Source organism: Lagenorhynchus albirostris, chromosome 8, assembly GCF_949774975.1.
Source record: "Lagenorhynchus albirostris chromosome 8, mLagAlb1.1, whole genome shotgun sequence".
NCBI lineage: Eukaryota > Metazoa > Chordata > Mammalia > Artiodactyla > Delphinidae > Lagenorhynchus > Lagenorhynchus albirostris.
Window position 1 is genome coordinate 93,216,982 of NC_083102.1, and position 26,037 is coordinate 93,243,018.

Here is a 26,037-nt window from a genome sequence, read left to right on the forward strand (position 1 = left end):
ATACAAGAGATTTTATTATAAACTTTAGGTCATTAAGGGCCAAGAAGAACACAGACCACAGAGGTCAAAATAAATGTAAGAAGTTTATGCTATTTAGGGAAATATTTCTTGTCAATTAATTTATGTTCTTAATTTCTTTTAGCATGAATATCAAAATCAAAGGTATTTCTGATATTTTTCTAACTTTTATATTATTGTGGATAAATACCTAAACTTTTATTATAATGTCCTATACTTTTCACTTGTTTTCAGTTGTAGTTTTCTCCTTTATAAATTCATTGAGAAAGTTGTATATTTTCTTGCTTTGACTTATGGTGAGGGAAAGTGTAAACTTGGTAAGAAGAAAAAGGCCCACGTCTTTTGTTTGCGTGCTACAAAACTTTTCATTTTTCAGTGGGAAAGAGAATGTTTTGATGAAACACAGTCCACCAATGAATTCTGCCATACGTAGCAGAATCTACTAACAATTTACGCATGCCTTTTGTGGTTGTTTACTGTATTGTTCAATAAAACTTACATACTTATTTTAACTGTAACCATATGAAGCATCTTAAAGCAACATGTACATGCAAAAGCTGTATATTTGAGAAGTGTCAATAATTTTATAATTGGTTACCTTAATTTTCTCAGGCAACAATAACAGTTGAATGTGACATTCAATTATTAAAATACTATTTTCCAATATAATGAAATAGCTAAAAAGTAAGATCGCATTTAGGATACCTCCTTAAGTAGCCTTTGTTTTTCCCATTTCCAAAGTGTTTCTAAGTCTGAATTGTTCATTCTGTAAGATAGCAGCACCCTAGCATTACTGGCTTATCAATGGCAGTTTTTACCACCTCCTGAAAGTACTCCTGGAATTAGAAGACTAGGACTGTGATCTACAAATGTAGTAACAAATGGTAGCATAATTTAACCAAGGACCAAGAAATGGTTTTCCAGTATTACCAGCCCAGTTTGATTTACATTTCTAAGTACCAGTAACTTCCTTTGAGCATATCCAAAAAGAAAATGAATTAAGGAATTAAGGACTTCCCCTCTCAGAAATATTCTTGAGAATGAGCCAGTTTTATAATTTGGCACTGGGAGTCCATGGGTGGGCAAAGACCTAAATTTTACTTGAGTTATAATGGTTAAATTCAAAGTTCCTGTCTCATATTCCTCTCCCATTATTTTGCCATTTTCCCTTTTCTTTCTTTCTCAGCTGCCTTTGGGTTTGGTTGGTGGCTTACAGGAAAATCATGTTAGCACCTTTTATTTTCCTCCAAGTCATGCTCTAGTGTAGGTCAGAACATAGAACAATCAAATAATGTATGTTCAATGCCAGAGCTGTCTATGGTATACTTTATAAATTATTTAAATTCTTAAAGTAATTAAATTAAGTAAATACTTACTTAAGTTAGTAGGTTCACTAACCACTTATTCAACCTAAGTGGTATCTTAGGTTGGGTTTTCCCAAAAGCAGACCCTGATCCAGGGACTTGGGTACAAGTAATTTATTAGGGAAATGATCTCAAGAAATACAATCAGCAAGGAGGAAAGTGAGGCAGTGAGAAGCTCACAGATGAAGAAGAGGTGCAAGCATTTGATATGGGAAGCTGTCAGCAGGCTGAAACTGTCTATAGCTGCTGTAGAGCTCATTCATGTTGGTTAAGGGCACATGGAGTGTGCCGTCTACAGCCTCTACAACTATTGGTGTCAGAGGGCCCGAAAGACTGAATAGAATCGTGGTTAAGATAAGTTGAAGCTCCAATTAGACTGTTCATCTTTCAATACTTGCCCTGGCTTATTAGTTATGAGATATTAGGCAAGTTGTATGACTTTTGTGTTTCATATCTTTTTTATCTGTAAATTGGGGGTAATAATAATCCTTACCTCTAGAATTACTGAGAGAATTAAATGAGTAAATATAGGTAAAGCCCTCAGCAGAGCACCTGGCAAATGGCAAACACTTGATAAGTATTACTTATTGTAGGGATTTTGCTGGGGGCCAGTATAGTGGGGTGGCAGTTAATTTGAGTAACAGAGTTCTGTTGAAGTTTGTGTTCACTCTTATTTGGCCGCCATGTGGCATGTTGACTTGTATTAAGTAACCACAAAAACGTCCTTTAAAAAAAAATCTTGGCGGCTCCTAAGCCTTGTTTCTCTTTGTGCATTTATTATTTTTGGACTTACGTATATTTTTAATTAATTTTGTTTAAAACAAAATTGGCTCCGTTGAAACCAACTTGATAGCTGTCTTAACCAGCTTCTTGTTATTCACAAATCTGACCAACGTGACATCATCCGAACCCTCATTTAGCTTCAAGAACAGGAAGCACCCTTACTCCCCACGATTGAAGCTGAACTTTCTGGGTATATCTTTACTGGTTTCCAATTCACACAATTACGTCATTATACAAACTACATTTTCTCCATCTTATCCATGAAGATATTTTGAATGACCTTGTTAGTAGCCTTGTTGAAATCAAGGAACACTTTGCCCGTTGTATTTCTCTCACATGCCTGTGTAGAACCTAATCAAAAAAGAAAAGGAGATTGGCTTGGTGTGATTTTCCTCTAAGAAAACCGTATTGGCTAACTAATACTACTTCCCTTTCTCAGTATTAAAAAAGGTACTTTAAAGTCCTTCATTCAACAAATGTATATTGAACTCCCACTCTGTCAAGCATCATTTTGAGTCCCAGGGTTTTACTTTTCCAATATTCAACATCTACTGAGCAAAACCCAGTTTCCTCGTATTCAAAAACAGGCAATAATCATGCATCCTTGCAAAGTTATTACTGTGATTTAGCGAGGTAACTTATGAAAGCACCTAGCACGTGCCAGAGTGGAGAAGGTGCTCAATATATCCGTGTCCTTTCCCAGGTTCCAAGAGACTAAACCCAAATAACTCATTTATCCATTGCTCGATCAAGCCATCCACCCATTCATCCAGATATGCATATATTCAAGCCACCTTTTATTACTCACCTCATTTATTGAGGTGGTGTAGCATGGGAGGAGGATGGGAAGAGCTTGGGTTTTGGAGCTCATACTATTTACGTTCTCATCCTGGCTCTAACTCTTACTAAAGGTGTGATCTTGGCAAGTCACTTAAACCTGTCTGTGCTTTAGGCTCCTCATCTAGCAGATGGGAACAACGATAGTATTTATGGATATAGGGTTGTTGTATTAAATGTGTAATCTATGTTAAGTGCTTAAAATAGTGTCTGGCACATAGTATATGCCATATAAATGTCAACTGTCAAATGTCAGGCTCTGTCCTGGTAAAAGGCTACAACAGGGAACAAGCCAGACTCATTTCCTGTCCTGTAGTACTTACAGAAATCCCCATATGCTCTATGAAGCCATGAGACTGCTTTAATCAAATCTGCTTGCTTTTTTGTTGTTGTTGTTAAGGGTTTGAAAAATCTTGAAAAGAAAGAGAATGTGATGAACATTTAGTTCTATTTATATCTTGCCAAATTGTTTCTGGAGTTTTGTTAATGTATATACACAATTAGATATAATTATATGCACATATAATTGTGAGTTCTGTTTTTGCATTTGCTAAAGTATTTTTGTGTATATTATATAAAGCGTTTAGTGTATATTGGCTATATATTTACTTGAAGTTGCTTGTATACTAATCTGTTGTATAAATATTCTGCAGCATACAAAGGTATTTTGCTATTTTCTAGGCATTTAGGGTTTATAAAATGTTTTTGCTGCTATTGAAGTCTTTGATTTGGTTATTAGTGTACAAATGGAGTCATTCAAACTGAATGAACAGATTTATAGTTCTTATTACTTCTTAACCAATTGTTTTCAAGAAAATTTGAGTTAATTTGTAACACCTCAGTAATATGTAACCATTAATTTTTGCCATTTCTTACAGTATCTAATGACACCTCAAATATTTTAGCTTGTATTTCTTAAATTATAAGTGAGATTGAGCTTGTTTTCTTGTTTTGACTTATTTTCATCTTTTCCCTTGGAATGAAATATTTCTTCTGTTGATGTGTGAGCTATGGGTTGGTTAAATTATATAAGAGAGGACTTTTTAGAAGGGCATGGCTGTTGTTTTAAAATACTGAAGCACTGTTATGGGGAAGAACATGAGGCTCCTCAGGACTCAGCAAGGATCAATAGTAGGAAGTTTCCAGGGGCAGATTCTAGGATGAATGTGAACATTTGCTCTAACATTTACAGCACTGGTTCTTACCTGGAAGGGATCTTAGAATCTCTGACAGGGCAAGGAGACTAGTGTGAGTGGAATTAGGGAAAATGAGAAAGCGCAGAAAGATTGGGAAGCTGGAATTCTTATTAAGAGATTCCCAAATATGAGGTGAGTTGCTTCTGAAAGTGCTGTCTTCCCTGGCTGAGAACCTCCTCTACTGTATGCCTGCCAAAACAGGTTGGATGACCACTCTTCTGGGTTTCAAAGATTGGAGGCAATTGCCAGAAAAATTCATTCCGCCTCTGGGATCCTTTGAAATCAGAAATAGCATTGTATAGCCTATAACTTTTTCTTTATGCCATTTTCATGTTAGTGTATTATGTACAGTAACAAAATAATGTTCTTTTTTGTAAGGCTATTCATGAAGACACCAGATGAGAAAATGGGTAGATTTGTGAAGCAGTAGATTTTCATACTTCATTTGAAAATTTCCTTTGTTTAATATATTTAAATTACATTCAGTGGAGACATATTAAAAACAGGAAAATGAAGGAGAAGTTGCAGGCTTGCATTTAATGGTGTGTTGCTTTCTATTACCATATACTTGGAGTTAGATTATGTATGATATGATGCTGATGGTCTAAATGTGCATTTTAAGTGGCTTTTGGGAACTAGAGAGGTGGACCTCATAAATCACTCGGGTGATACGTTTTAATCCAGTGCAAGACTGCAAGGAAGTAATGAAAAGATGTGTGTTGGTCAGGAGATAAGAGGTTAAACTTGGCCCAGGAAAAGGAATACAAATTGAATTATAAATGATTGTTTTTTGAGCTAAAAATGGCACCTTATTAGTGTCTGTAAGGAAGCCTGTCCAATTTTCTTAAAATAATAGCCTTGAACTTCTGGGAAGATGGTGGTGGCTGTGGTAGATAGTTTTTGGATCTTCCCAAATCTCTCCTTAAAAATAGAGCTACATTTTAGTGAACAAAATGAGAAAAACATGGAAAACAAAAAAATGACACGGAATCCTCTTGAATTCCAAAGTAGAAGTGAGTGGGAACAAACCATCAAAAGCCATGCGATCTGAACAATATCAGCATTTGTAAGAGGAAAAATAGAGGTGTCAAAATCATCTACAGATATTCTTTGGAAAGCACAGGGCAATTCTGAGAATAGCAACTAAAACTAGGCGGTGAGTGCAGGGGGTCTCTGGGAACATCTGAAGAGACTGGGGCAGTATAGCCTCTATGAATTCTTGAAAACCACCCTCCAGGAGAGGGCTTCACATTGAGAAACTTCAGGGAGTGAAGTAAAAATTGCAGCAGGGTATGGATAAGAGAGATAAGGCCAGAGAAGATACAGATAAAAGTGACAGAGGCGAATAGAGCCAGGAAATTTGTAAAAGTAAGCCTACCATATATTTCTTTAACACTACACACACACACACCACACACCACACACACACACACACACACACACACACACACACACAAAACTAAGAAAGATTTCTATGAAGTTAGCAAGGCTATTTGAGCCAAGCCTTCTTCTAAAAGTTCAGGAAAACTAATTTTACATAAAAAAGAAAAAGCAAGAGAAAAGTGCTGAGATCAAATCGTACACAAAGTTATTATAAGAATTTAAAAAGGGAATAAACAGAATAATATTTCTATAGGTAATGAAAACATGCCATAAAGACATGCCTATACAATAGATAAAAATGAACAAAAAAATTAAAAATGATATAGGACATTAAAAAAACGAACTTGACTCAGAATTAGAAAAACACAGAAATTAAGCAAAAGAACTCAGGAAAATATTAAGACACAAAAGGATAAAAAAATCAAGATTAATTAGAAGGCACGCAAGAGTGAATCAACAAAAGATAATTCTTCAGGAAAACAGAGAGTGAAAATAAAGACAATTTAAAAAATTAAAAGGTAGTGGAAAAATATATTTCAAACAAGAATTGGAGGAAAAGTGTCAAATGTTGAAGAGAGTGACAAAAATCTACCACATGAATAATAGGAGTTTCAGAGGAACAAAACCAAAGCAGGGAACAGAACAAATGCTAGAAACACTAGGATGTCTATAATTACTGGAAGCATCAGCTAATATATATAATGTTATAAGAGACATTTTCAGTATATAAAACCATAATAATATTATCTATGTTTCCACACTTTTAAGATAGTCACTAAAATTTGAGGAAACTTCATGGAATTAAAAAAGTAAAGGATTGGGCTTCCCTGGTGGCGCAGTGTTTGAGAGTCCGCCTGCCGATGCAGGGGACATGGGTTCGTGCCCCAGTCCGGGAAGATCCCACATGCTGTGGAGTGGCTGGGCCCGTGAGCCATGGCCGCTGAGCCTGTGCGTCCGGAGCCTGTGCTCCGCAACGGGAGAGGCCACAACAGTGAGAGGCCCGCGTACCGCAAAAAAAAAAAAAAAAAGTAAAGGATTGGGCTTCCCTGGTGGCACAGTGGTTGAGAGTCCGCCTGCCGATGCAGGGGACAGGGGTTTGTGCCCCGGTCCGGGAAGATCCCACATGCCGCGGAGCGGCTAGGCCCGTGAACCATGGCCGCTGAGCCTGTGCATCCGGAGCCTGTGCTCGGCAACGGGAGAGGCCACAACAGTGAGAGGCCCATGTACCGCAAAAACAACAACAACAAAAAAGTAAAGGATTTGAAGCTACTGAAAATAAAAATGAAATAGTCCACCATGTATCTGAGAAAACTGACTCCCCCCTAAATCAATGCTAAAACATAGTGAGACAGAGTAAAATTATTGGACTTCAAAGAAAAAAAAATCCTTCAGGCATTTAGGCAAACAGAACACATAACTTACAAGGGAAAGAACATTAAATTATGAGGTTTTTTTTCAGGAGCAACACTTTATGCCAGAAAAAAAGGGAGTAATATTTTTAAGACACTCAAAGAAAGAAAACCAAGGATTTTTATAACCACCAAATCTGACCTTCAAGTATAAAGGATACAAATTGTTGTTAATATGCAAGCATTGACTAATCTGCTAAAGGATAAGCTTCAGATAAGGAAAATGACTGAGAGATAATGACCTAATGACTGGTGGTGAGATATATATATATATATATATATATATAACTAAATGAGAATCATAGGGAAAGAGGATAATATGCAGTGGCTATATATTCTGACCATGTAGAAACATAAATATGGTATGTTAAGCATGAGGGTGGAAGTGGGGTAGCATAATCAAAATTTTTTACAGAATCATAACTGGTTTTGGTAGGATTAAGATAGTTATTCGAGATTATTGTTTATGTGCTGTAGAATAAAGCAAATGAGTAATCATGGGATATTCTAATTCTATTATCACCTATGTCCTTGAGAACCAGAATTATTCTAAGAATTCTGTAGACTATAAATAAAAGTTTAAGGTAAATATCAATACAAAACTGGTGTAACATTCTTAATATAAAAGGCCTTTTACACATTAATAAGAAAAAGGAAAACTCAATATATAATTGTTGGAAGAATATAATCAGGCATTTTATAAAGCAAGATAAACAGATAGTCAAAAGCATTAGTTTTAGCATTTTGCCTTAATTTTTGTATATGGTGTTAGGTAAGGGTCCAACTTCTTCATTCTTTTGCATGTAGATATACTATATCAGTTTTCCCAGCATCATTTGTTGAAAAAACTGTCCTTTTCACCATTGAATGGCTTTGGCACTCTTGCCAGAAATCACTTGACCATAAATGTGTGGGTTCATTTCTGGACTCCCTCTTCTATTCCATTAGTCTATATGTCTGTCTTTATGCCAATACCATCCCCTTTTGATTACTGTAGCTTTGTGGTAAGTTTTGAAATCACAAAGTGTGATTTTTTGTTTTGTTCTTTTTTTTCAGGATTGTTTTTGCTATTTGGGGTCTCTTGAGGTTGTGTATTGAATTTTAGGATTGGTTTTTCTATTTCTGCAAAAAATCGTCATTGGGGTTTTAGGGATTCCATTGAATCTGTAGGTTGCTTTGCGTAAATTGATATCTTAACAATATTAAGTCTTCCAATTCATGAACATGGCATGTTTCCACTTACTTATGTCTAATTTCTTTCAGCAATGTTTTGTAATTTTTATTAAGCCTTAAAAAGGAAGAAAATAGGGCTTCCCTGGTGGCGCAGTGGTTGAGAGTCCTCCTGCCAATGCAGGGGACACGGGTTCGTACCCTGGTCCGGGAGGATCCCTCATGCCGCGGAGCGGCTGGGCCCGTGAGCAATGGCCGCTGAGCCTGTGCGTCCAGAGCCTGTGCTCCGCAACAGGAGAGGCCACAAAAGTGAGAGGCCTGTGTACTGCAAAAAGAAAAAAAAAAAAGGAAGAAAATATGCTACAATGTGAATGAACCTTGAAGACATTATGTTAAGACACATATTATATGATTCCACTTATAAGAGGTACTTAGAGTGGTCAAAATCATAGAGACAGAAAGTATAATGGTGGTTGCCAGGGATCGGGGGAAGGGAAGAATGGGGATTTATTGTTTAATAGGTATAGAATTTCAGTTTTACAAGATGAAAAGAGTTATGGGGACAGATGGTGGTGATGGCTGCACAACAATGTGAATGTATACCACTGAACTGTACACTTGAAACGGTTAAGATGGTAAATTTTATGTTATGCGTATTTTAACACAGTCAAAAGGGGAAAAAACCATTGTGATCTCTTAAATTTTTAAGAAATATAAATTCATACAACATGCTAAACGATATGCATAAATCAAAATTATTTCTGTGTGGTAAGGTTATAGTTGATTTTGTTTCTTCTTTTGATCCTGTTGACATTTAAATATTTTTCTACAATAATTATGTATTGCTTTATTAGTAGTCTTTTTTTAAAATAAATTTATTTACTTTTACTTATTTTTTTTTGGCTGTGTTGGGTCTTCGTTGCTGCACACGGGCTTTCTCTAGCTGCAGCGAGAGGGGGCTACTCTTCGTTGTGGTGCGCAGGCTTCTCATTGCGGTTGCTTCTCTTGTTGTGAAGCACAGGCCCTAGAGCGCGCGGGCTTCAGTAGTTGTGGCATGTGGGCTCAGTCGTTGTGGCTCGCGGGCTCTAGAGCGCAGGCTCAGTAGTTGTGGCGCATGGGCTTAGCTGCCTCGTGGCATGTGGGATCTTCCTGGACCAGGGTTCGAACCCGTGTCCCCTGAATTGGCAGGCAGAGTCCCAACCACTGTGCCACCAGGGAAGTCCCTATTAGTAGTCTTTTACAAAGAGATCTTGATTCAAGAGGCTTATTTTTTGATATAAGGAGCCCTGGTGTGAGGTATTGCTGGACCTTGGCAGTGTGGGCAACTTTCCCGCATCATATTTGCAGTGGTGCTGAGCCCCTACTGAGGCTGTAGGGACAGTCACAGCAATGCTGGTCAGTCCAAACCATTATCATACATGATCCACTCTTCATTTAAAATCTGTGCAAAGCAGAACATGTTTTGGAACTGTGAGTGATCATTAGTATGGACCTGAATTATTAATGTGGTAATAATAATTAGTCTGACTCGTAAGACATAGTGGCTGATCAGCTTAGTAAGTGTCCTGTTGTATTTAAGAGCAAGTTGTATGAAAAGTCCGTAATGACCCTGCACTAGAAAGCAGTGGTTGGAGTCCCTGGATGGACTCTTTTACCATCTTTTGTGTGGCCTGTGAATCGACATGCAGACAAAGGAGAGAGCTAGTGAATACTAGTGGGGAAAAAAAAAGATAACTTTAACCATAATTTATTAGTAATATGTAGAGATAAATTCCTAAGAGGAAATAAGGTCTAAGGAAATTACAGGAAATATTAAATCTGTGATTCTGTTTACGGTAGAAACGCCGACCAACAAATTCCAGCTGTTTCTCTGTGGGTTATAGAAGTGTCACAGGCCTATTTATAGTTGCTGCATTGTAGACTCCAGCCTGGTTGTTATGGAATCCCATTGGTTTGGTTTGGGTTTACTCAGATTTGTCCAAAGACACATTTCCTATAGGCAATATATTTATGGAATGTAGCCCTGTACCAAATTTTTGTTTCTATAACTTCTATTCTGGTTTCTTCCTCGTCCTGCCAAGTTTGCCTCCCCAGAAATGTTAGTGTAGTATTATTTATTTAACACTTATGTACCACTTAATTGTACAATTACACTGTTCTAAATACCTTCAAAGTATTAATTCATCTAACTCCTCATGACAAAGTTAAGAGCTAGATACTGTTTCTTAAACCAACACAAAAACCAAAAACCTTAAAGGACAAGAATCATAATTTGTCTACATTAAAGTTAATTTTTTCTATATGAAAAAATAAATACTGATAAGCCAAAAGACAAGCTATAGTCTAGGAGAAGAAATTTGCAATGCATGTAACAAGGATTTGTATCTAGATTATGCAAATGTTCTTATAAGTCAATAAGGAAAGAAAAGCACTTCATCTGAAAAAGGGGCAAAGGATATGAAGAGGAAAGAAACAAAAGAAAAACAAAAGTCTAATAGCCTTTAAGCTTATGAAAAAATGCTTAATTTCTCCAGTTGGGAGAAATACAACTTAAAGTAACCGTGAGATACCATTCCACCTCTATCTGATTGGCAAAACTTTCTTCTGACCGTAAAAGTTGGTGAGAATATGGAGCATGGTAGAAGCAGATATTGACATCAACCACATCACAGAGCAGTTTGGCAAAATCGAAGACAGCTGACAATGTGCCTGCTTTATGACTCAGCAGTTCTACCTCTGTAGATATACCTTGGGGAATCAATCCCATATGACCAAACAGAGAAATGTATAAGGTTCCACTGAAGCATTGTATGCAATAGTAAGAAATTGAAAACAATTGATCATTAATAGGAGGAAAGATAAATTGTGGAATATTCACACAGGGATGTGCCCGGTGGGTAAAATAAATGAGTCAAATCTATATGCATGTAGATGTATAGATCTTGAAATTAAAATGTTCAATAAGAATAGCAAGTTGCAGGGTAAAGGTTAAAAACACACAACATGGTACTTTATAATGCCTATGGATTCATCTAAACAGATACACACATATGTAATATAAGTGCAGTAGCATGAACAGAGAGATGCACAAGATCTCTAGGATGGTGGTTACTTCTGGCATGAAGAAAAAGGGGAAAAAAGGTCAAGGAGAGGCACCAAAGGGGCTTTGCCTGTATCTGTAACATTTTGTTTCTTAAAGATATGAAGCAAATATGCTAAGACTCATTAACAATGTGAGTGGGTGAGGGCACATAAGTATTTATGTTATTTCCTTCTCTATACTTTTTATTCCTACACTTTTTGGCATATTTGAACTATTTCACAACAGTAAAATAAATAAGTTTAATAATTTTTTTTGTATTTACCTATATTTTTGCTTACTATCTTCTTTCTTTTTTTCTTTTTAACATCTTTATTGGAGTATAATTGCTTTACAATGGTGTGTTAGTTTCTGCTGTATAACAAAGTGAATCAGCTATATATATACATATAGCCCCATATCTCCTCCCTCTTGCGTCTCCCTCCCACCCTCCCTATCCTACCCCTCTAGGTGGTCACAAAGCACCGAGCTGATCTCCCTGTGCTATAAACTAACTCTAGTGGCTAATACTCCTAAATTTTCTTTTAAAAATCTTTGGGGAGAATTCCCTGGTTAGGACTCTGCACTTCCACTGCAGGGCGCCCAGATTTGATCCCTGGGGTTGGGAACTAAGATCCTGCATGCCACATGGGGTGGCCAAAAAAGAAAAAAAGAGACATTGAGTAAAATAGACAGTACTTGGAGAAGAAGAATACTTCAGAAACAACCATAATTTTAAAAAAAAGTCTTTGGGAAGCATTGCTATGATATTGACATAAACTCATCCCAAAACTTTTATGTTATATGGACAGTATGTCTTTCCACAGTTTTGTATTCACTTCTCACTGGCTTACAGAGTAATGGATTTTGTAATTCTCCAATGTTTTTGTTCAGTCTCTGCAAGATATTTATTTAGCTTTCTGGGTTTTTCACAAAATTATTTTGAATTTAAAGACACAATTTTCTGGGTCTAGTTTTCTGTATATCAAGAAGGTGGTGTGTTAGGAGAGCTTTGTCTCCACTATCCTGGAGAGCCACCCTCATGGTCTAATAGGGGAGTCCACCATTGTAGTTGTATTTTATTTGTTTAAGGGGATGGAACTAATATGTGCAAATTTAAAAAGATTGATGGGTTTTGGGTTTTGGGTGTATAAACATCCAAACTTATTTTCAGAACTCTGTAGTTGGCAAGTCCACAACTCTACTGTAGAGATAGTATAGCAACAAGACAGGTATACCTTTCTACTTATGCATAAATATACAAAACTTTTTTGAAAGTTGATTCATATTTCCAATTATATGAAGAAATCATTGTGTGAATTAAAGAATACTTTCGTAACATAAAGTCATATTCTAATATGTTAGTATGTTACATTTGAATTTTCCTATAAAACCTCTATGAAAAGACAACTAACTAGACTCCAAATTGGAGCCCTGAATTTTTATGTGGGAAAATGCCAGGATTCAAAGATTTAGAATATTACCAAAGAATCTCCTTGAAATCCTTTTCTGTTCTGACCCAAAAGTGGGGAAGAGTTCATGAAACCAAGAGGGATATGATTTCATTTTTGCCCCACACTTACCCTATTTTCTGCTCCGGAAACTTGAAAAGTCATGGAGGAAAGTGTCATTGAGCATCTCATAAAGTCTAGCAAGAGATAAGGGTAAAGAAAACCTTTCATTTGCTCCAAGTTGCTGTCATTGACTGTTTTTTTTTTTTTTTAACATCTTCATTGGAGTATAATTGCTTTACAATGTTGTGTTAGTTGCTGCTGTATAACAAAGTGAATCAGCTATATGTGTACCTATATCCCCATATCCCCTCCCTCTTGCGTCTCCCTCCCACCCTCCCCATTCCATCCCTCTAGGAAGGCACCAAATTTTGTCCAGGGAGCACCCTGGGCCTTTTAGGGAAATGAGGCCTTGTCCAGGTAAGGACACAGCATGAGCCATAGCAGGCATTTTCTTTTATCACTGATAGGAATTGAAGCCTTGGACTTAACCATTAGAATGAGGCAAAAATACAAGATCTGTAACTTCTGTGGCTTTTCCACAAACTATATTGATGTTGGTACCTCTTTAAACTGTTTCAACCATGCTGATTGTTAGCCTGGTAAAATGTGTTTATTTTATTACTCCCTGCCTAGTTTGAAATCTCTGTATTGTCACTCCCTCCTATGGGATCTTTAAGTGTAATGAAGACTGATGGGGATTCCTGACACTGGTGTCATCACCAATCCCCCAGAGGCTTCAGTGCAAACACTGATATTTTCTAGAATAAGAAATGAATAAACAACAACAAAGTAACATGTTAATATATTTTAGAACTCCCAAAAGCTTAGACTTAAATTTTTAGAACTGAGAGATTATTGATATATATTATATATTATTAGTTTTAGGTGTACAACATAGGAATGATTTGATATTAGTATGCTTAGACCTTTATAATCAGAAAATATTTGAGCTATGATCAGCAAAAAGTAGGAGTTGCTATATAAATTGTTAAAATTCCTTCCTTGGATTTGAAGTTATAGACATATTTTATTATTGTATTCATTTCTGTTATGTGACCTTACAACTAAGTAAATACCATTTTGAGTACTTACTACATGCTAGGTGATGTGCTAAGCAATTTACAACTGATTATAATTTCCTTAGAACAGAAGAGAAAATTGGAGCTCAGAGAAGTTAAACAAGTTACTCATGGTCACAAAGTTAGGTGAGCTTAGGATTAAAAATCAGGCTTGTCTTTTCAATAAATTTTATTTATTGATTATCTTTTGTAAATGGCAACAGTGTATTATAGTGAGATGAGCTCTGGGCCTGAAATGTGGACTTGAGTGTGAGTCTCAATTTTTTCATCTTCAAAATAAGAGTAATGAGTCCTTTCTCATAGAGTTCTTGAAAGGCTGAGGTTAAAAAATGGTGGCCAATATTACGAGACCTTATCAGACCACAGGGTTGATCAGTTGTTGGTGGGAAGGAAGTCACGAATAGTTGGAACCCAGACAACTTACCCAGTTAGCGTTAACCTCCCTTCCTCCCCCAGCTCTGGGGCAAACAGTAGCTGAATTGCCAGTGGCCTAAGGATGGCACTGTGTGCTAGATTTGACTGGATTGACACTGACATCTAATGGGTCTACCCTACTGAAGGAGCATTGACAAAGATCAGTTCAAGACCTCACCAGCTTATAGCTTCGAGCCTTCTGATCCATGCACTTCTGCTCAACTTCTCTGCGCCCTAGTTTCCTCAATCATGAGGATCATAAACCTCACCTCATGGGATTATGAGGACAAGAAATAATATAGGCCAAGTATTTCTTGTGGTGTCCAGTACATATTATCATATTATAAAAGGCTCTCAGTTAACAGTAGCACTAAGATGCTGTACTGCCTTTTCAAGCCCTTTGTCGGACAGGTCTTCAGCAGCACATCACTCACAAAACTTTGTCTGATCTGCTCTCCTGCACTCTGCTGCCCAGGGTCAGGCAGTAGAAAGTGGTGGTTAACACATGAGCTTTGGACTCAGGATAGTCTTCTAGCTTGACTACTTCATGTTGATACAAGTTGAAAAGGCTACTTAAACTCTCTAAATCTCGGTTTGCTCCATCTTTAAAATGAGCATGATAATGGTGCCTACCTAACAGGATTGTTATGAGAATTAAATGAAGTAATGTGTGTAATCTGCTTAGCACAGAGCCTTGCAATTGGTAAATGTTTAATAAATGTTTGCTTTGATTTGAAAAAATTGTGAACGTTTTTAATTGATGTTTTTATTAAGGTCATATAGATAGGAGGTGCTGGGGCTGTGACTCAATCCCAAATCTATCCACATCTCATGCCTGTTCTATTGTAGCACACTTCTTGTGTTTGGATACTTCCAGTAACAACTGCCAGTATGGTCCCTATTACTAGAAATATTTTCAGTATACATAATATGATGACTTTGTAGGATCATAGAAAACAATAGATGATTTTTAAGATCTTTTGAATTCCTGGGATCTTATGATTCTCTGGATCATAGGAAGTCCCTAAATTGAAACATTATGTCTGAAGCATTTACTTGTAAATTGGTCTTTGGGAACTAGCGATCTATTTTCCATAAGACATACTTCTATACAGAATTTAGAGACCAGTGTAGAAAAAGAAGGAAAAGGAGGTGCTGTGATATTACATTTAAAGCTAAGGGCCTCGGGCTTCCCTGATGGCGCAGTGGTTGAGAGTCCGCCTGCCGATGCAGGGGACACGGGTTCGTGCCCCGGTCCGGGAAGATCCCACATGCCGCAGAGCGGCTGGGCCCGTGAGCCATGGCCACTGAGCCTGCGCGTCCGGAGCCTGTGCTCCGCAATGGGAGAGGCCACAACAGTGAGAGGCCCGCATATCACACACACACAAAAAAAGCTAAGGGCCTCAAATTGTCTTCCTTCTCCCAACCTCAGTATCTGAATAAAACTAGTCTCAGCAAGGTTTCAGGAGAAGATACTCCACCCCACTAATTCAAGCTAATGTGACTGAGATGAAACCGAGGGTAGTTATCAGTTAGCCATTGATAAGTGGTGACTTGTGACCTGCCTTCACTGGTTAGGCTTACTTTGATTGTTTCTATAAAAGCTTGTATGTCCTCCAAGGGTCACATAGCCTGGGCAATAGGATGTTTGCCCAAGTTGTTTTTTAGGAACTTGGAGTCAGCTGTGTCCAGTTTGAGCTTGAGATGTTTAAGACTGGTTAAGACCTCCCACCCTCCATCTGGGCACGTGCAAATGTCCATTCGGTGACCTTTTGATGTCTGAGGGCCAGAATCTCCACCCTCACAGCATGCTAATGCTGCCGTTTTCTGAGCATGTCTCCCATGCAGAAACCTGTGGCTTGGTTGCATCTGCACAGAGCAACGATTGCCTGTCCTTTTTCTTATCTCAAATTACCTTTCTCCATGCTCCCCCTGCCTCAGTTTTTATACCATAAATATCCCCAGCCCCTCACCTTCAGGGAGACAGATTTGAGACTTTTCCCGTCTCCTGACTTGGATGCCTCAGGAATAAACCCTTTCTGTGCTGCGAACCTCATCGTCTCAGCGTTTGGCTTGCGACGCACCAGGCAAACAAACAAGACCCTCTTATTCTTCCCAAATAGTCATATATTCATTCATTTAGCAAATATTGAGTGCCAACTGTATTTTAAGTTATGGGGCTATAACAGTCAAGAAATCGTCTGTTTCTCTAGTGTGAGAGAAGGTAATGATCTTGGGGAAGGAAATAGTTGGACAGATTTGAGACATATCTAAAATGAGTGATTTATGGAAAGGGGGAAAATTGGAGGCAGTAAGTTTTTAATCAACTATTGCCATAGTCCATGTGTGATGAATCAAGGGCTTGAACTGTGGTAGTAATAGTGGGAATAGAGGAATAAAACTTAACTTTTGAAAAGTTGATTCTACAGGGCAATTATGTATAAATGATAAATGATGAGAAGAAGGAGTTCCAGATTTAGCCAAGGGTTTGAGTTCAGGCAAGGGAGAATATTAGGTTTATGGGGCAAATGGAAATTTTAATCATCCATGGGCAAGTCGTGTTTATGGGGATGATACTACATCTGAGTGGAAATATTCTATGGTAACTAGAAAAGGGGAACTGAGGAAAGGTCAGGGCTAGAAATAATAGATTTGGGTATCATCTGCGTAGAGATGACAGGATTACTTAAGTGCTTAAAAGAAAATGAAGAATATTGGGACTGGAAGGAAAAGGTAAAAGAATTAATTTAAAAAACCCCAGAAATGGCCAAAGAAGTATTAAAAATCCAAGAAGGTATCATAGGACCTAAAGATAAGATAGTCAACGTGTCAAATACTGCACAGAAAGCAAGTGGGATTCGGACTGTGAACAGAATATTGGCAGACCCAAGTGGTCACTGGAGACCCTTGGAGACTGGGTAAGAAAAGGTGTTGGTGGCCAAGTCATATATCAGAGGCTCAAGCAGTAATGATAGATTGGAAACATAAATAGGATAGTAACAAAAAAGGGTAAGAATGCCTGGAAAACTTATTTTTTCAAACAAAAACTTATTATTTCTGGTTGACAGTAATATGGAAGATATTGATGGAGAGGCAGGTTTAAGAAGCATCAGAGGGAGACAGCATGGTGCCTCCTGTCAAGTTTCTTTTTCTCTAGTCTCATCGATATCCTTCCCTTCTCTGTATCAATGCTGATTATGTCAGTCCCCTACTGAAAGACCTCTCTGGGTTCCTCATTGCCAGTGGAAATCCAATATCCTTAGCATAGCTCACCAGATGCCTCACACTCTTGGTTCTAACCTCCCTTTTCCATTTCCTCTTTTGCCGCTCAAGGCACAGGAGATTTCACATTCTTTCCAGATTGAGTCTTTGTACACATTGCTTTTTCTGCCTGGAAGATCCTTCTTCCCACCCTTCACGTGGAAAATTCTAACTCACCCTTCAACACCTGGCTCAAATGTCACCTCATTTTTGAATGCTTTCCTGACTCCCCAGGCCCAGTGCAGGTCTCCCTCTTTGGTGCTTCGACTGCAAGTTGTTCATTCATATTTTTGTCTCAGCATCCTGCACTGTAATTCATAAATTTCGATAGCTCTGTTCTCCATTAGACTATATGATCTCTGGATACGATGACTGTCTCTTTTTTATCATTGTAATCCCCATGACTGGCACAAAAAAAAAAAACTCTTGCTAAAAGCATCAGGAATGAATGAGTGAGTATTAATGTAAAGAGATATATCATGAGGTATATAGGATGAAAGTGAAGAAGCATCTTAGTGCTAAGCAAAATAAGCCAGACACAGGAATACAGATACTGCATGATCTCACTTATGTGTGGAATCTAAAAAAAGTCAAACTCATAGAACGAGAGTGTAGAACGGCGGTTGCCAGGGGCTAGGGTGTGCGGGAGATTGGGAGATGTTGGTCAAAGGGTACAAACTTTCAGCTGTCAGATGAAAAGTTCTGAGGATCGAATGTACAGTATTGTGATTATAGGTAATAATACTGTATCAAATACTTAAAGTTTGCTGAGAGGAGTTGCTAAGTGTTCTCACCACACACACACAAATGGTAACTGTGATAGTGGTAATCATTTCACAATGTATATGTATGTTAAATCATCACATTGCTCACCTTAAAAAATCATGTTGTACAAATTAAATACATATGACTTTTATTTGTCAATCGTACCTCAAAAAAGTTGGGGTGGGCGAAGCTATATGTATTTGAGCAAGTTAATTTCTCCGAACCTGAGTTTCCTATTGGTCAAAGGAGGATAATACTTACTTTATAATGTGCTTCTGAGGATAAAATCTACAAAATATAGATCAAACAATTAATGACCAGCATTTATTAATCATTAATGTTATAATTATTTTCAACTCCCACCTTCATGGCATGGATCTCTTATTAGTTGCTCTCTGGCCTTGGATTTGGCTGCAACTTTAATCCATTCTCAAAGGAGAAGAATCTTTGGTTCGTTTTCTAAGTTAAATTTTCATGTTAAGAAATTGAAACTCAAGTCTATCTTTAAGCAGCAGTGTTTCATCTGCCTAAATGAGGTAATCTGATTAATAATAACCATTCGGCATCAAGTGAATTCAACAAAAATCTAGAATTAAATATATGGGTTGATTTAGTAAGTTTACAATTAAGTCTGAATTGTTTTATGAGTCTCCAAGGAACTTCCCAAAGGAGGCCCTAGCTTTGAGGCCTACTACGGTGGATCCAGGGACACCCTTCTTGTCTTATCTTCAGGATTGTGTTGCCCTGAGTGAGTTAAATCAGCTCTTTCCATTTTTTTTTTAGCAGAATTTTTGTGGTTCATAAAAACAAGCACTTACAGATTTTCTTGCGTAGATAAAGGAAAGGATTCTACATCAGATTTAGATCAAGAGATAGATTTTCAGAAGAAAATGATGGATGTGTCCTCTGGGAGTAACGGAATGCAGTGATGTTCGTCTCTGACTGATTGAGTTTAAGGCATTTGTGAACACTTCCACGCCCACGCCCACTCAAATACACAAACAGTGGTCACAACTGCAGCTCCAGACGCTGCCTCTCTCCCCAGTCTCATATCCAAAGTGCATCCGTTGTTTTCCATAACATGAAATAAATCCCTCCCTTTTGCCCAGTGGTGAAAAGCTTATATAAATACTAAAACTTCAACTATTCCCCTGAGTTTCCTGTTGGCAAGCCTGCAGCTATGGGTTTGTTGAGATATTGACATACATTTTCTGTGCGGATCTTTCAGGCCGCTTGGGTGAGTCCAGTGGTGATAAATTTATGTCTTGAAAATTCATCAGAGTAACCATTATAACACTCTGTTTATGAAAACTTAAATAATTAACACCCTGATTTAAAAGGCTCCAGGTTCAAAGCACCTCTTTTATTCTTTCAACATATATCATTCTGGTGATATATATCTATATATATCTTAGCAAGTCTCCGCCAGGAGACGACTTTAATAGTCATTGAAAAGAAAATGTGGATGCGAAGAATTGACTAATTCAAAACATATAATCTTGCATTGTGGCGTTCCCATGAAAGAATATTTTTCAATATTTAGAAGTGAAGTCTTTTATTGTGTACTAAATAGGGATAGTTAACATTACTGGGCCATAATTAATGTGTATAATGAAAAATCTTTATCATAATGGAAAGAAAAGGGGGAAGGCATTATTTTTAAAGACAAAAATCAATGCCTGGTGTAGAGTAGACGCTCCTCAGGTGGTTGTAGAATACGTGGATGTGTGAATAGGATTAATTATACTCCTAGTGAAATGTATACTACCTTCATTAAAAATTTTTATCAGATTCTTATGTAAAAAATTTATATGATTGAACATAGTTGTTCATATAGTAGTCTGTCTTTTAGAGTATGTTAATTCAAACTTCTCTTTTCTTTTTATCTATTAGACGGCAATTAGAGAAGTGTTCTCAAAGTATTGACACTTTTTAATCTTTTTTTTAAATAGTGGAAAAAGTGCATTCCTCTGACATAATTCCCATAGAATCTGCTGATCTGAAATTAATTTTAGCTATGTCTGAGAGAGCTGAATAGAAGCCCATGAATATTAACTATTTCTACTACACTTCCACTAGCCCTCCCATATTCGTGAAGCATTTTACTTGCTGCCAATAATTTACTATAGCTAACGCTTTTTAAAAATTTCTTTTAACCTAGATTATTACTTAACTAAAAATAGTTTGCTATTTTAACAATTAACAGTTGTCAAATTCTTCATATATTACAAGCTATGAGTGTTTATTTGTCTTTGAGGATCCAAGATTTTGTTTCTGGGCTCACTGTCTTAACAGAGAACTAAAAAACAGTAAATCTCATTAATGAATTAGGTCTCCTTTCCTTAAGACCTAATAGAGAAAAGAAAGGAAATCAAATAAGCTTTTGTGTCTGTGAAGTCCAATTTTAAATTATAGTAAAAATAAAACAGAGGTAAAGGACTTGGATGAATTTGAGGGTTGTTGGCTAAATTGAGGTATTAGTCTTTACATGTCTCCATTTGTTCTAATTGGTAAACCACAGTGCAAGTAAATAAGTAATTAAGTTTTTTTTTTAGGCCAGTGGTTGTGGCTGTTAATTCTGGTGTGCTTTAAGAGTAATGGAGGTAAAACATACAGCTTTCTTTTAAAACCAATTCATTAGTTTATTTTTTGTTTTGAGGAATAATTTAGCATATCTGTGTCTATCTTAACCTCATGTACTATTGCCTGAGACCTAAAAAACACTGCACAATGACGTTATACTCAAAACTTCAGTAACATTATATTATCATCATTAAATTCATCAAGTGCTCAATACCACATTTGAAGCTCAGTTAATACCATTTTCTACATAATCTCTCTTCTTCAAGGGTCTCTCTGTCAAAAAGTTCATAGGGTCAGAAATAGGAGGAATTTCAACTCTAATGGTGGATTTGCAAACAAGGGGATGGGAGTGGCTATTCTTATAACTTACAGGGCAACTCAAGTTGTTTCATATTGGCAACATTCTCTCAAAACTAGGCACAAGGAAAGTTAAAGAAACATGTTTTTGTCATTATCAGTTGCTTTCAAAGAGGGCCACAGGAGAAAACAGGTTGTGTACATTCTTTAGAGTATAAAAGTGCATCCTTTTTTGGTCTCTTCCTAGGTTTGAAGAAGAAATGACCAGCAAGTGGTTACACCTCTTCGAAGGCAGTGGAGTCCCGTATGGCCCAATTAACAACATGAAGAATGTGTTTGCAGAACCCCAGGTTTGTTTTTTGAAATTTTTAGTATGTTTCGGTTAAAACCACAAGAATTTGCCTCTCTTTTCTATCCAGACTGATTCATATAAGTGTACATTAGCCATTGATCTTGAGCTTAAGTCACATCACGTGATTTTTTACTCTTACGTTAAAGTGTGGGTCTGAAATAAAAATTATCAGAATTTAGCACTGGCAGCCTACAATCATACTTTTATATGTATCTCATCGAACATATTTCTTCAGCAGCCATAAAGTATCAAAGGTCAGGGCATGTGTTTTCCCTGAAAAATAGAAATATAGACAATTGAAAGGTTGGAGTCAGGCACGCAGAGATCATTCTCTGCAGAAAGAAGTGGGAGGACCTTCACAGCTGTAGTCCCCCTCTCATCGTATGGCTGTCTTAAAATGTACAAAGCAAGTCATCATTAGTTCTGCTGATGAGAGGCTTTCTGTATGCTTTGATTAATGTGCATTACTCGTGGAGAATAAATGTACTTGAATAGAGATTCGTGCTGTGCATTGCTTACAGACTCCTTCTTGGGGTACAGAAATAAGGATCATCTGAAAAAATATTTCTTCTATAACATTGTTCAAATGATTTTTTTTAGATAATGTCAAAATAATAAGTTTTGATTTTATTACTTTAATCAGTATCACTGCAAGCAATTTACCATTTCTCAGATTCACATATTAATCCCACAATGTAGAGGAACTGCTTTTTTCTATGAAACTTTCGCCGTGATTATTCATGTATCTGTCAGCTTCCGTCATTTCAAAATTATAGTTTTTCTCTTTATTCTTTTCATTTTTTATAGCGGTAGATTTTTCTTTGAAATGATTTGTTGAAAATGGAATATACTTTTTTAAGGGAGCAAACTGACTTAATTCTAACTTTGGTACCTTCCTGTTACATGAATATCTGTTTAAAGGATAATTGAACTGTGTTCAATTCAATGATTATAATGTTTACTGGAGAAAAAAAGGTGAATGAATGCAGGAATTCTGCTCTGTGCTATTTTTTTCTGCCAAGATTGTGAGTATGGCAACACTTTGTTCCTAATGAAAGAATGGTCAATAAGAATTGGAGAAAAGGGTGCCCACTTGATATGGGCTGAGTCTTTGTGAAAGGGTCCCCACTACATCAGTGATTAATGCTGGTGATTCCTTGTGATGAGGTAGCAGTTTGTGCACCCTGAATGTAGACCAGAGGGCCAGTTTTCTCACTTCAAGCTTTGGCTTTAAGCTGTTGTAGGAGAATGGGTGGGTTTCACCATTATTTTCCTGCTTAAAAGTAGAACCAAGATGTGTAGGACTTCCTATTTAACTCAGTTTGAGGGCACATTTCTCTAGAGAGAATTCCTGAGGGTTTTTCCATCAGCACTTCTGTTGGCTCCATCTGTGTTTCATCAGGAATAAAGGCACCAAAGCAAAAAATGTTATTTTAAAAATTATTAGATATATTCAAGTGTTACTTATTTTTTAGGCTTTGATAGACAAGGATCCAAGGTCCCATCCTTAAAATTGTTCACTTTATGGGCTGGTTCGGATTGAATATTGGGTAATTAGGATTTTCATTCCCAATTTTCCCTTGAGCTCACTTTAATTACTTTAATTTTTGTATCTCAACTCTTTTGGACCTGCAGGAAGTTTCTATTATTGGTCTATGGCTTATTTTAGTTCTTAAACAATTTTTCAAATGGAGAATAGTGATATTCTAAGTCAGGATACCAACTTTTCCTACTACCCCAAAAGTCTTTGAAAACTGCCTTCTTATCCACCAAAAAGTAGATTCTAATTGTTACAATTCTAATATCAAAAATTCTTAATCATACAGTGACAGTTATTGACAATAGCGTAGAGTTGGTCTCTTATATACCATTTCATTCTTCTTTGGAATTTAAACACCAAAATGTGTGTATAAAATTATCTGGATTTTTAGAAAGACTAGAGAGCAGTGTAATATTAGTACAAGGACCTACTGTATGGCACGGGGAACTCTGCTCAATATTCTGTAACAACCTAATCAGGAAAAGAATTTGAAAAGGAATAGATACATGTGTATGTATAACTGAATCACTTTGTTGTACACCTGAAAGTAACACAACACTGTTAATCAACTGTACTCCAATATGAAATAAAAAGTTGAAAAAAGTAAAAATAAGCAAAGATGACTCTGGCAATTGTTCGTAGGACTGTTTGGCACAAGACGTAAGGGCACCATCTTTATATGCCTGGAAGTGTTTGGCTCTTTTAGAAGGAATTCCCTGTCATTATGTATTTTGAAAGGAATGTAGAAGCTGAAAAAATCAGGGAGTTAAAAAAAATTTGTATAAAATAAATACAGGAGTAAGACCATGGAGTCAGAAGTGTTGGGCAGTTTTATATTTTCTAGGCTTTGGTTTCCTCAATGGTAAAGTGATGAAATAGAATCTTTTCTCTATATTGTAAGTGTTAAATGTGACAATGTTTATCAAAGGCACATAGTAGGGATTGCTAGATGGTAAAAGTTTAGTAAATGGTAATAGCTCTGGTTATGGTGCCCTTTATGGTTATATTTTTATTAAAAAAACACTTTCTTTTACTTATTATTTAGTGGATAGAGGCAAATCCAGTGTAGCTGCAGGGATGGGGATCATTAGCTTAAAATCAAGGTCTAACTAATATCCTTTTAAGAAAATCTGTCTGCAGACTTTGTGCCAAGAAGTTCTCAGCCCTTCAGTAATTTTTCTGATTACTGAAAATCTTTTTGTTTTCCGTAAAAGTCTGATTTCCATTCAAGGTGTCCTCCCTTGTTTTTCCCCTAACGAGCTGTGGAGTTTCCTGGCCCTGGGTACATGGAGCCGGCCCCTTCTGTTCAGATGTGGGACTGCGCCACTGGCGCCCGTGGCCCAGCGCGCCCTGTGCACCGTGCCAGCACAGCTGCTAGTTCAACTGAAAATTGATTTGGGTGACGCCCAAGGCCTGGGACATGGCGCAGGAAGTGAGACTTCGATGAAGTGGGAAGGGGTATGTCTAACCAAAAAAAGAAAGAAGATTAGAAGCATCAAAGAGCAGGAGATAATTTTCTGTGGGCCTACTTATCGAGTGGACCATTTATGCTTCATCTGTGGTTTGAACGTGGTAGACAACAAAAATTTGCTTGATGGTCGAAACTGTTCCTAACCAAAATAATTTCCTCGTAGTCTCATGTTCTGAGAAAACTTGCCTTTTTGACTCAACCGAAACAACAAATGATTCTTTTTTTCCTTGGATAGATGCAAGGGTGTCTACCTTTTATCCTCTGATTATATGCTACAGACCTTTGCACAGTTAAAATGATCCTGCAGGCATCCACTGTTAAGTCAATCAGCAATACTACAGGAGATTTTGGTCTGTATTTACTGCTATCTCTGAGAAATTTTGATCCAAAACCCTTTTAGTGGTAGTTTTATTGTTTTTTCTCCCTCAATGATAAATTATCTGTGGAAAACTCTGTGCATTGTAGAAGTATAATATAGATTATCTGCATATAGATTTTAATAGTCATGTTTCCAAGTGCTTTCTTAAAATATCTTCTTTTAATCAGGCCAAGATTGTGTAGTACATTAAAGGAATTCTTAAAAAGTTTAAAAAACTTACTAGATGACCTCAGTATGGTCCTATTTAACATACCCTTGGGAACATGTGCATGAAATACATTGTGGTTTGAGGTTTTCCAACCCAAACAGACTTAAAAGAAAATGCAGCTTTTAATAGAAACTATTCAAATTCCTGCAAAAATAGGTATGGATCTCACCACTGAGAGGGTTTAAAAGCATCATTATCTACCATGAGAATCAAAAGAGAATGTGTTATCCTGCTTTTTCTATTTTGCTCAAGACCGTAAATTTGGCGGTTCTAGTGTATCACCATTTTTGAATGAAATGCTCAGTTAAAAAATATATGTGTATGTGAATGACTGAACCTCTGATTAATGTTTTTCTTTCTCCTTGATGCCATGACCTGTGGGTGGGGAAGAGAGGGCAAAGGATGTCGCAAAACTGGTGTTATTTAACAGAGTCTTCACATTTATACCACACAAGTTGAATCCATCAGGTGTAAGACATCACCCTGAAGCATCACTTCTGAGAACTATTGGGAGGGAAATATCAGAACTGAAATATCACAGCTGGCCCTGATTTTAACTGGTGCCAAACACCTGCAGACTCTAAAAGGATACCAAAATAAAACCCCACCCTGTGGCAGCAAGCCAGCCCTTAACAACCCTTCCTTAACTTTGCATCACCATCAAGATTAATTTAACATTTTCTACAGAAACCTTATTCTTCCTGTCCCAGAAGGCCATTATAACTCCTGTAGCCAATCTTTCGTATGGGATAAATATGTCATAGAAACAGAGTGAAGTCTTGAAATATTTGATAGCTTAAAATTATCTGTTGTTTTCATATCATTATTTGTGGAAGCCTGTGAAGTTGGAGGTTTTATTAATCTCTAGGCTAGCTCATATTCTCCAAGTGACTTTGTTTTAGCACATTTTGGCAAAATATCTGAGCATCTGGGGG

At 37.0% G+C, this 26,037-nt stretch overlaps 1 protein-coding gene across 2 annotated transcripts in view; it reads left to right on the plus strand.

Annotated features, from left to right (window-relative positions):
* SUGCT (succinyl-CoA:glutarate-CoA transferase) overlaps positions 1–26,037 on the plus strand; it is a 684,774-nt gene that overhangs the window by 274,214 nt on the left and 384,523 nt on the right. For both annotated transcript variants that reach the window (XM_060156214.1, XM_060156215.1), the window contains one exon: positions 21,400–21,502. In XM_060156214.1, coding sequence (XP_060012197.1) covers positions 21,400–21,502 — 103 coding nt within the window. The remainder of the gene's footprint in view (positions 1–21,399; positions 21,503–26,037) is intronic.